The 13027-nt window shown below is 34.4% G+C and overlaps 1 protein-coding gene across 1 annotated transcript in view; it reads right to left on the minus strand.

Annotated features, from left to right (window-relative positions):
• Nucleotides 1–526: 526 nt before the first annotated feature.
• The window catches only part of LRRC2 (leucine rich repeat containing 2), a 63418-nt gene continuing 50917 nt past the window's right edge, over nucleotides 527–13027 (minus strand). Inside the window, exons 5-8 of the mRNA XM_054003227.1 lie at nucleotides 6278–6423; nucleotides 4016–4171; nucleotides 2041–2177; nucleotides 527–599 (exon numbers count right to left, since the gene is read on the minus strand). Of these exons, the coding sequence (XP_053859202.1) occupies nucleotides 550–599; nucleotides 2041–2177; nucleotides 4016–4171; nucleotides 6278–6423 (489 nt within the window). The 3' untranslated portion in view covers nucleotides 527–549. The remainder of the gene's footprint in view (nucleotides 600–2040; nucleotides 2178–4015; nucleotides 4172–6277; nucleotides 6424–13027) is intronic.

Below are 13027 nucleotides of genomic sequence, written 5' to 3' on the forward strand. Positions count from 1 at the left end.
GAAACTTATCTAAACTGAAAATTCCAAGAACAATTTTCTCACAGAACAGAATGTAAATGCAAACTATGGATGTGTTCTCATTTGGATATTGTAAATACCTAAATGTGTGTTTGGTCTTAAGAAAACAACAGATCACATTGATTTTCTAAATCAGTCTATCCCCTTTTATAAAATCAAATCTCTTCCTAAGATCACGTTTTGCATTTTGCTGCTTCAGCTACAACATACAATGTCTTCATTCTTCAGCTATGCCTGTGTATACTTAATTACAGTGGATGTTTACTTTCAGCAGGTCTACATGCAAATTAGTGGCTGTTGCTGTGAACTTAAAAATAAACATGTTGACTTAAAATGTGAAACAGCATCTTATGAAAGTTCTGCCGCTCCTTGTTTTATCTGTAGTTGCTTGAAAAGACTACAGAAACAAATAAATAATTCAATATGATTTTGATGTCATTCTGGCCGTCAATATTTTCATGTCTTTACTATTCAGGTGGATTAAAAGAGAGTTATATAGATATTCAGTAGAGTTCTAGAGATTTTTAATCTTCAGAGCTGGAGACTGAGCATTACTTTTGTAGTGTAGGAAGGAGTAGACTCTGTAAAAAGAGAAAAAATAAATAAATCTCAGACTTTAGCTGTAATCCAGCACAAATAAATGAAGCCCTTAGCTAGAAACACCTGGTTTTGGTCTTGTTTCAAAGGTACTCTGCAAATTATCTCTGTTTCTCAGATCTTCTGCCGGTTCATATTTTATGGAAGATACTCCTTCTACAGTCTGTTTTTCAAAAGCAGGTATTGGCATTATCTATAGCACAAAAATTCAGAAGCAGAAAATACAAAAGTGATTCATGATCCAAACTCTTCATAAAAAGCAGGGAAGTAAGTCCTGTCTAGGAAGGAAGAAAACTGTATCCCTGAGCTGCTTTGCCCCAGAAGAGCATAAACTTGGCCTATTCTCAATAGGGTCAAATGCAGGTTTCAGGCAGCCTGTCAGATGTCCACGTTTCCTAAGACTGTAGATACAACTCCATCACTACATATTTTACATCTGTCTCTGAAGCCAATTATGACCTCAGTTTTTTCCTCCACTGCTTTCTTCTCTCAGTTTTAACCACTGCTGTTACCGTTATCAGAATCCAGCACTTTTATAGCAGACTTCAGTTTAGAAATAGACAGAATAAATATTCATATGCACAACTTACAGATGTTAAGGAACAGAAGTTTAGCATAAGAACAGAAAAAGTATTATGAAGTCACACCCTTCCTTTATATTTCTCTTTTAACAGGTTCTGTAGGACCACTATATAGACCCTTAAATTAAATGCAAGGAATGAAAATCTACTGTAAGATTCATTCCACAAAAGGCATTTCTACACACAAACTATTAAAGGAATTAAAATGAACCTATGGCGTATTCTGTGTCACATGAAACTTTCCCCTTTTTTCCTAAGAAATCTTATTAAAGGACACTCAAGTGAGCGAGGATTTCTCAATGATGATAAATATAAAACAGAACAGCAACATGAAGAAATATATAAAGTTTCAGGTGCTATGTAATAAAGATGAAAGCAGGTATTTTACTATAATTGTATAGTGGTTAAATAGTTAGTACCTTGAAGCAGATAATATTGTCAAAGAATATTCTACCAATACAACGAGGCTTTCATATATATACTGTCCTTGTTGAGGAGGAGAAGCACTTCTTCAGGAATTCAAAATCACTAATACTTATCCCAAGAGAAGTAAGTAAATCTAGAGAATGAGAATGTTCTTTGTGTACACCATCAATCAATTGAGGTTAAGGCATATACCAACACAATTAATTTTGTATACCTTTGTTCAATATCAAGGGTATTAATTCAAGTCCAAACTTTTAACAAAGCAGATTTGGCATTTTACTATTAGTCTTATTTAATACAATAAAAGACAACTAGAGTTTAAGGGTCTATTGGTTGTCCTCTTAAAAATGAATGGTCACAATATATATCTGCATTTATGTTCAAGATAGCAGAAAGCTTACTGCAAATTTACACATACCCCTTTCCCTTAGGTCTTCAATGTATGCTTTCATAAACTCTTTCTCAACTTGCTCACGTTCGCGTTCATTTTCTATAATTTCTTCAGTGTCTTCACATACAATCGTTTCTACCGGACTGTCCTTGAGACTTACAAATCTAGGCAGAGATTAACACAAAAACATATGTAAAGGCAGCTGAACAACACTGGCCATAATGAATGACAGTTTAGAAATTACTACCAGAGCTAGAAGCAGAAATGTAAAGAACATTAGCTCAGTTTTGCACTATGCCATAGTTAGGATACATCTATTATAGAAATACAGATTTCAAAAGGACCTTTCTCTATAATCCACCTTCCATATAAAAAATGATCAGGTTTATCTTCTTTTCATCTATCTACATAAATCATTCTTCATAATAACAGGTATAGTTATTTATTACAGAGCTTCTGACTGACTACACTGTAATTTCCCCATCTGTTAATGAGCAATATGAACTTCATCCTAACAGTATTGCCTAGCAATCTAGAATTTTACCACAATCATTTAGCTGCAATATGTGCTTCCATTTTTTGGTTATTGCATTACTTGTCTTTTACAATACATGAGAGGACATGCATTATTTTGTAATTGAAAATATTGTAAAGGTAAACTTTGCAGGTGAAAAACTAAGTGGTTACATAAACAACTTATATCACATGCAAATAAGTGCATAGCATTCTGAAAATCTCCGATTTTTGCTCCAAGAAGGAAAAAAATTTAAGTGCTGTTACTTTTAAAAGAACAAATGTTCCAACAAATTATGGCTTTCTAAAATTTTGATGAATCGCTGTAAGTTTGTGATCAGCTTGTGACTTGTTGGCCCAGGTACCCACCAAACACCTCTCTCTGCCCCTCTCTTCAACTAGGCAGGAGAGAATAGCAAATGGAAAAATGGTAAATAAACTTAATGAGAAAAGTAAAACCTATGCATAGAAGAAAAGCAAAGCAAAGAAAAAAAAAAATTACTCTCTAAATCACTCTCTCTTTTCAAAAGGTAATGTCTAGCCACTTCCTGGGAAGCAGAGACTCAATATATGTAGCTGGTTTCTTTGGAAGACAAAAACTTCAATAACCCATGATGCACCACCCCTCTCATTTCTTTTAGCTTTACATGCGGAGCATGACAATATATGGTATGAAACATCCTTTTGGCCAATTGGAGTCAACTGTTCTGGCTGGTGTCCCCAACTGTCCGTGCTGTGTCCCCTCCCAGCCTCCAGCTCACCCTCAGCCTAAGATGCTTTCTTAGGGGACAGCCTAAGATGGAGAGACAGCCTTGATGCTGTGCCACCACTGTTAAACAACTGCTAAAAGCACTGATGTGTTATTAATACCTTTCTAGCTGCCAGTGCAAGGAATAGCTCTAAGAGAGGAGGGTAATTCCATCCACAGCTTATTCCACTCTGAAGCAGACCCAGTATAGAGTCTGAAATGCTTCCATAATCAAAAACATGAACATTGCCTGCAGAAATGCAATATCTCTGTAACTGCAGACTACAATTTAGGTCTTTTAGTCTTATCCTGCATGCAGCAGTAAGGTGGTATTTTACAGCAAACTACCAAACCAATGTGACCTTACCTAACATTTTCCTAGCCATGTCTCCCTCCCCCAGCAAGATGCTTTTGTCATCACTGAGCTTATCAGCAGCTAGATTGCAGGCTACTGGTCCCACCCTGAAGCATGGTTTTGCAACTCCAGAATTAGAGATGCTATGGCCCAGTCTACCCAGGAATAGCAGTTTAGACATAGAGATGCACAATGTGGGTAACTGTAGATGAAAATCATAAAGCTGCAGATCCTCTGTAATTTCCAATCTTTTTAATGCCTCCTTTACCACTCTGATATAAATTGGGTCAGAATTTGTAGAAATATGCTGGTGAAAGCGTTTCTTCTGGGTGTATCTTACCTTATCTTCTTAAGAATATTTCCCTTTCTCTCTCACTTTTACTTACTTTAAACCTGTGGTTGACTCACAGATGGCTGTGGGTATCTCAACCAGGTCATCACCACTGACAACTAGCAAACTGAGCTTTGGCATATTGACAAGAGCTCGTGGAAGATAAGTCAACTTGTTTTTCTGTAGAAGAAGTGTCTGCAATTCATCTAACCTGTAAAGATGTCAAAGATAGAGATGACGTAAAATATTTATTTGAAATAGGAACATCTAGCCAAGATAGTAATACTGACTTGATCTTGTGTATAATAGGAGCAATTGCATGCAACATCTTTGTCTTAAAAAGTCACTCAAACACTACTTTCACAAAATTTCATCAACTTTAATGGAAATCTTCAGTACTGGGTCAGCATTATAGTATTAATAGCATACCACTGACAAGTAATCAGAAGCATGCTCAAGACAAAAGGTTACCAAATTTACTGTGTTTTCATACAGAAAATGTGGACAGAACATGATATAAAGCTTCACCATCTGCATCCTGCAACTAATGAAAGATACAGGCCACCAGACTACCCATATGCTGGTTTCTATGAATCAGGTATGTCTGTGGTAGGCAGTACATCTCCAGCTATTGTTTTTCATTAATAATTAATACTGCGGGGAGCAAGAGAAAGACCAGCTCCTCGTCGAAAGGTTCTTGCAAGTTGTCCCAATGAAATCAATTTAATGACAGTGTTTTGTGGAGGAACTTTTGTTTTATTTCCCCTGGCTTTCCCTAATGCAATAGAAATTTGTGTCTGTGCCTTTATTCCTTGTATTAGGTAGAAGACAAAGAGCATAGCAAATTGATGAAACAAATTTGTTTTATTTGACTGGAAGGGTCCCTTCCTAAAACACTGTTGGCAGGCTATGCTTGTCAGGCCCATGCGGTTTGTTTGAATTCAGGTAAAAATATTAAGTAAGGCTTCAGTTTACTGTCAACTCATCTTTATTAATCACAGACTATTGTAATGGTATTACAGACAATGATAATTCACAGAGGTTCTTTGACACCACAGGCATTGAAATAATGAGTCTGAGTGAGAGTATTAGTTTACTGATGTGGGGGTTATCCTGACATTTTTTAGTCTTCTAAATGCACATGAGCCCAAAGTCAAACAAAGAAAACCTTATTTTTTGTTGTCTGATTATTATATTATAGCATCAAATCTGGCAACTCAGTACAAAATGGAGAAGATAAAATGTAGAAAGGGAATAATTTGAAGCTAAGGGAATATAGATTACAGGGGGAAAAGGTTCTATAAGTTGAGAAGGTATCCTTCCCTAAAGGAAAAACATCCTCTTAGGAACTCTTTGAAGTTAGTTAAATCTCTGGTCAGATTCTCTGGGAAAAGATGGCAAGCTTATGTTGTTTGTTGTGAATTACTAGCACAAGTTGAGACCAGTGCTGCTGTCAGAATAATCTGTGGTTACACCATGTCCCAGAAAAGTCTTTTTGCCCAGCAAAAAAGGCCTTGCAAAAGTTAGGAGTGAATGAGTTTTCTGTGAAGTTTATTCTGCCTCAGGGATTTCTATTCCCAGATAAATAAATAATCTTGAATGTTTTTTTAATAAACTTTACTTAATATGTTTGGGTTTTTTCACTTAAGGGTAGGTAAAGTTTCATAAACCAAGTTGCCACAGCACTCTAGAGTAAATAGTTAAGCTCACGGATAAGAAAAGTGCTTTCTTAGGCTAGCAAGTCCCATTAAAGGGATCAGAATGATTTTTTAAAAACTAGTTCAAAGTGGTTATCTAAACTGGGAGAGTGAGTATATGTGCACACATTCGTATTTACTTCAGAGTAGAAGGGGAGGATTGTCAATGGGGTTTTTGAATTTTACCAATATTTTTCTTCTTTACTAACAAAGTTTATCAGGCTCTTTGAGTAACTCAAATATGCTTTAGTTCACTTTCTCCTCCCCATCTACCCTCCAGAGAGTTACTGCTGCCAATTCCATATGGTGAGTTCCCTGTGCTGGAACTGGAGCAGAGTATATCCAGTGAACTTCTCAAAAAAAACAATATCTAGATAAAATTACAAATTATTATGAAAGCAGCAAAAAATACGTTTTGTTAACTGACTGCCATCAATGAGCTAGTAAAATTAGATTTTGTTCTCAGACCCAGTCCATCAATAACAGAAATATTAGCATGCAAAAATACCTGATACATTTCCAAATATGACTTTCCATCAACAGTATCCCTTGGAAGCTTTTTACTTTCTAAATTTACTTAAGAGTTCCTATATCTGTCATTGAATTAAAACATAAACTACCTGTCTATATCTTCTGGGAGATCTTTCAGGCTGTTGCTGCTAATATCCAACCACTGCAAATTAGACATTCGGAGTACACAAATTGGAATAGAATGGAACTTGTTTGCTGACACATCCACAAATGTGAGTTGTTTCAGGTTACTTAGCTAGAACGAAATGGTGCTTTATTTTAGTTACTTTTTGCAAATACAAGAAGACATTTCATTCATCAACCATTTTTATTTCTCTTAAAGCACTTAGAAAGATAAAAATTCTTTTTTTTTTACTCAACCATTTTCCAGCCTTGTCTCTTAGTCATCATTTTATAAAGAAAGCAATTCAGAAATCCCTACCCCCCAAATTGTTCATCACCTTTCTTACAGCATCAGGGGACTGGATGAAATTTTTATTCTTTAAAACCCTACAGGTTTAGATGACAAATCTGGAACCAGAAAATTAGTAGGTTCTGAGGTAACAAAAGATAATTTTTATAACTAATAGGTTACCATTCTCAAAATCAGAGATTTGATAACCCTATCAAAATTACAAAGATTTCCTTCACTATAACTCTACTGTGCACTGAGAGTGTATTACTAGCACATTATTAGAAAATGAAACTATCAATTTTAGCCAACGGATAATTAGGTCAAATATTTTTCAAAGATCTTTAAAAACACATCTTCCATACTGTGAACTAAATATACAATAAAGTACACTAGATATTTTTATTGAAATAATTTTCAAATGAATTCTATTTTTACTTAATAAACACTAAATACAATTAAGATTAAGTACAAATGTAAAATATACCTGTTAAAGAAATTAATGTGTTGAATAGAGTTCTCTGTGTAGTGAGTCAATTATACACTCTACCAATGTTCATAAAACCATGCAGCCAGCTAAAGCGAATGTCAAAAGAGTATAAATGTTAACCAAAAAAGTATTATAGAATAGAAATTGTATTTCTGAAGTTCTAATCATCAGTCACCATCACAATTCAACTCTACAGATCATGATACAGAAAAAAAGTAGCAAAAAAATTTTCTTGGCCTTTACCTGAAGGTACCTTAGAATATAGAAATAAAACCTCAAACCAAACACATTTACCACTTCCAAGGCAAGCAGAACACATGCAAAAGATAAAATATGAAAAAAATTATAAACTAATAAAATACATTATGAATCCTTGACAATTATTTTTTAATTATTAAGAATTAAGACCTGCAGGGTTTTTTTACATTTTCTATCCCAGCTCCTTTTTATTGCAATACTGCCAGACTTTCATCTTAATTTGACCTTTGCTATTTAAAGTCCTCATGTTCAGAGCATGGTGCTGTGACAGAGCTAGTTTCTTTAGGGACATTTTGATGGTGGATTTTTTGTTGTTGTTGTTGTTTTTTTTTTGTGTGTGTGGTTTTTTTTGTTTTTGTTTTTTGGTTTTGTCCTGCTTTTTGATTTTGGGTTTGTTGTTTTGGATTTTTTGGGGGGTTTTTTGTTTGTTTGTTTGTTTTTGTGGGTTTTTGTGGGGGTTTTTTGTTGTTTGTTTGTTTGTTTTGTAGTGTTGGGGTTTTTGTTGTTGTTGGGGTTTTTTTTGAGGGATGTAGGTTTCTTGTTTGGTTTGGGGTTTTGTGGGTTTTATTTGCTTGCTGTTTCTTTTTTCTAGTTATAGCCTCATAAGCTGCAGAATCTTATCATCTTGAGAAATATTTTCAGGGAGGTTTATTGAAGCTATCCTATTACAAATTACTACACAATGAAGTTTATCTTTCAAAAACATAATAGAGGTTCAGAGTTCCTGTAGTCAAAGGTATAATTTCAAAATCTCCCCCCCACTGTCTTAAAACAGTCATGGGTGAGTCATCACCATGGATATGTCTCACCACAGATTCAAAGTAGGCAAACACATTTTATTGTGACACTTTTAACTTTCCAACAATTTGTCATTTTGGAGACTGACTAAAAGCAATGAATACTCCATCATATTCTGTAAATTTTCCAGATACTGAATCTATTTTCCAGAAAAACAGAAAGCACAGCAACTCTTCTAGAATGTAGGAAAAGGACAGTATGGAAAATAACTGGTACCATCTTTATACTGCAATAACTTTGTGATTTCAAATTATTATCACAATTTCAAATCCCAAGCAAATATTTAAAGTTTCTCTAAATTCAGAATAATTTACTAAAATTGCTGATACATGTATTTCAACAAACTCTGCTCCCAAAAATTTTGCAGGTACAGAATTAAAATCATATCCCACAAGTTTAAATGCCACCCAAAATATTCTCGAACCATCCCCAAAGAAGAAAAGCGACAACCTCTAAATACAGAGTAGCAGATACATGTTAAAATATACTTTCTTTACTGTTCACTCAAGTTCCTAAACACTTTACTTTTACATACAGTCACCTGTCACACTGAAACAACTTGGTAACATTAAGATTAGATGGTAAATTTATATTTCTTCAACTAGTCTTCCTGAAAGTGCTTTATGGAATTAAATATTACAAGCTATCTTAATATAGCAGTATTACTTTTTTTAAGAAATATAGCTGTTTCTTCCATTTTTCAAATAGTATGGTATATTGATTGGTTTAATACTTTAATACTTGGTTAGATTAAAATATACATTTTCAGGAACTTGTATTCCCATAAAAATGTACAAACAAAACAAAAGACCATCTACTCTATCAACACAAATTTTGGTTCAGCATGCCACAGAACATTTCAAGCCAGGTTATATTGTGTAACCTGCAGGCCCTCAGTACTTGTACAATATTTAACAAAGCTGTCCATTTTCTAGAGTGTGTTGAAACCTAATGGAGTTTTTAATTTAATATCTTCATTATATGCTACCAACAAATGCCTTTGATAGATGATGCATTGGAAATTATGGTAGCTGTATATTATATTTTCTGAAGAAAACTTTGTATTTTATTTCTTTTTAAAGGACTGATGGATTTTTGCACCTTTTGCAACATGTTATCTTCAAACAAGAATGGGTCTCATATAATTTTTAAGTTATCATTCATTTTTGCTTGACATTGATTTTTACTATTTTCCTTTATGATGCAACTTTGAATCAATCACTATATAGCTTTATGCAAGTTCCATTTAAAAAAAATAGCCATATTTAATAGTCTAGATACCTGGGCAGACTTATTGCATTACTTATGTTTAATCATTCTTGTCATTTTTCTTTGACAAACTGCACCATTTATCTTCATAATTTTGTTCATAGACTTACTCCAGATAACATTGTAGAGGTCCACTGCTTCTTTTTTCTCTGGCAGTTAAACCTCCAGTTGAAAGAAGAACATGTCCTGGACTGAACTATTATTTGATTAATGGGTGTGGTTTTATTTTTCTTCTGCTTTTTTGCTGTGAAAGGGATTTGCATATAAAGGTTGCATGTTTATTTACCATGAATTGCCTACTACTTAGCATCAACACATTAAAAGGTGCAATGTTGTGTTAAAATACCATATTTTTCAGTGACATGTAAATAACAGAAACTGCAACCCATCAAAGTCAATACATGATAAGACATGCAAAGGATTAACCTAAATAGAAATGTCTATCCGTGCATTACAAATGCTCTTTTGCCTAGAAATTTCAGAAGTGATGTCAGAGAAAATTTGTACCACTCCAGTAGTATAAACTATCACATATATTGTTTCCCATAGATTGACACATTATTAACCTGCTGAACACAGTGGGATATGTATGAAAAAGAAACACCCTAGGAGCAGACTGCATAGTTGTCCACTTAGATATTGTGACTTCAAACCAAGTGCCTATCTTTTCTTTCATTGAACTGTAAGTGTAACCTCTTCTATAATTTCACTGACATTCATGGATAAAAGCAACAATTACAGAAACCTAGTACAAGAATCTTTAGAGGCAGAATATACCTTTCATGAAGATATAGTTGTATATTTATAGCCCAGTTCACCATAAGACTGCTAAATTGGACTCTTGATGGGGCAAAGGCGTTCAACAGTCAATCCAATGGCTTAGAAACAGAGTACTAATTTCATGTGTTTTGTGACAAAACCCTCTGAAGCCTAAAAACAGATGAAATCAAACATTTCATTTGGTAGTATCTTGTGCAGTGCCTTAAAGAGCACAGTTATCTGTCTCAAACACTGCTAAGGCCACTGTTAAGGAGAAGGACTTTGCCACGAGATGAGATAAGCACAGAACAGAGTGATAGGACGGCACTAACTCCAGGCCTTGTGGAGGTGAGATTGGGCTAGTACATCCTGGACAACCCAGAAAAAAATTCACACTGCAGTAAACTCTGTAAAGAAGCAGCTGATCAAGTGCTTATCACCAAAGCTCACCCCAAGCTATGGTATGGATAGCATCCATAATCACCGAAGCTCCTCTGAAAAGACCTCTATTGATACCTGGAATTTGGAAAGTAAATTAAGCCACCACATCAGGAGCTTGAGATAAAATAAAGGTCGTGCTATTGTCTGAGTGTTATCTCATGGGAGAGGTTAATAAAGCTTCGGGAGAAGAATCTATCACTGATACTGAGCACAAAGAATGCAGAATTTATGGGCCTCAAGGAAAGCCAACTCAGTAACTGTGCTGAAATCATCTCCATCTGGATAAAAGGTAATTCCTGCAGGGGAAGATCATGAGCACCGACTCACAACCTACCAACCCAAGAAACCCACCAACTCAAAAGGAGATAAAAACTAAGGACATGGTCTTACTATGATTGGAAGTTAGGTTATCACATGACCAATAGAATAAGAGAACAGTGTAGCCAATGATCATTAATTCCTTTGTTTTCTAAAATGTATAAATAGTGAAGAGTTTTGAAAGACATCAAGAACACCACCACCAAGAAGCCCAGGGTGATTAAGGGCCAGGGGGACACTGCTGGATTCAAGAGTGGCAAATATCTTCTACTTTATATCTCTCTTTCCCCTCTGCCTTTTCTACTTCTTTCTTTCTACCTCATACTTATTGTTAAATAAAATCTGTGTTGTTGACTTCAGCATATGCTGTTGTTTGCACCTTAATTAGGGCAGAGGCATTTCTCACTGATTGGATCATGACATCTTGGTAAGCTATACCCAAGAAATATAAGTGAAAGACAGTCTTCACTGTGATGGCATCATTCTGATTTTGAGTGCTAAAATCCTAAACCTTTTCTAGAGCTAATCCACCCATAGACATTGTTGTCCTTATGCCAAACCATTTACTTGGAAGCTTAACATTGTCCCCTTTCACTGTTCATCATTTCATCATCCAAACAGCTAAAGTTTAGTGTCTAATGGGGTAAATACAGCTATGATAATGTTAGTTAGAATCTTAGCTAATCTTCTTAGAATTAGAAGTTCATAGAAAGAGACTTCACTTGTTATTAAAGTAGGTTTTTTGTATGCACAAATCTTTCATTAGATCTACAGAAAAATGAGGAAATTAGTTTTATGCAATATTCAGAAAATACATGCAATACATGCAACACATAAGATGTCCACAAAAGTATCAGGTATTGATCAATCACAGGTGATTGAAGAATCACATAGTAATAAGGGCAGGACTATCATCACACAGTTAAAAATCTCTATTAATGTGAATTATGTTTTTAAGTATAGGAGCTGTTCCAAGCCAACATAAGAGTCACATGTATGAAATTAAGTTCCCAATTAAGGATTTCCTGAGTTAAAGCCAAAACAAATCTTCTGTCTCAAAAAATAAAATTATGTTGATTACTTATGTTAAATTTTCATAGCTTTGATGCTGCAGCTACACAGTCTGCATATATTATTTGCCATCATAAACTTTGCCATCATAAAATCATCTCATATTCAAATTTCCAGAACTTGTAAATTAAGGACACACTTTAGAAAGGAAAACTAGGCTCGACCAAAGGTCAATTAAAGATTTTTCATTAACTTAAATAGCTCCAGTAGCTCAATTTGGGAGTGTACTCTTCATGTTTCAATTAAAGTCATTAGAGGAGGAAGAACAGTAATGCCAGTAGTATATGGACATTAAATGACCTATCCATTTGGATAGGTCATTTGGAGACAAAGTGTCTTTGAACATACCAAAAGACTCTTTAAAGATATATTCTGTTCCTTCACCAAGAGATTATCAATATTGCTTACTCTTACAACAGAATAGAGAGAAAGCCAAAAACATTTTTTCATTTCTGCTTCAAGGTGCATAGCAATTGAAGAAATACTATTCAGATGGTGCCATCTTAATTATGATTCAAGCATGTACAACGATTCTGGTTTGCCATGACAACACAATGCACCCTGGGAAGTTACCCTTCTGGTTCAAAAAATCGAGTATGCTCAATTTAGCTCATTCTGAAACCCAGAATAAATCACTATTTTCCAAAATGAGATATGGGAAAAACATCCAAAAGATATGGAAATTTTATTCTGTAGCAACTTTAAAATATATTATAAACAAAGTTGACAGCTCAAATAAAGAATTATAGTACATTAGCTATAAATAATTATATAAATACAGAATATAAATATTCTATGGATAAATAATTATATAAATAAAGAATTATAATACGTTTTGTTTTACATTGATAAAATAGAAAACATTCACTTCAAAAGAAAAGATTCTCAAGGATGTTTGAAGAGGTAATATAAGCATAAGAGAACTGAGTAATGATGCAATATTGAAAGACGGAAAATAAATAATTAGGAAAATTGTGAGAGAAAATCATAGAGATAAAACTAATAATGTGGTTCTGTAGTTCTAATTTTGTTACAATCACCCCA

This window comes from Vidua macroura, chromosome Z (genome assembly GCF_024509145.1).
Source record: "Vidua macroura isolate BioBank_ID:100142 chromosome Z, ASM2450914v1, whole genome shotgun sequence".
NCBI classification, from domain to species: domain Eukaryota; kingdom Metazoa; phylum Chordata; class Aves; order Passeriformes; family Viduidae; genus Vidua; species Vidua macroura.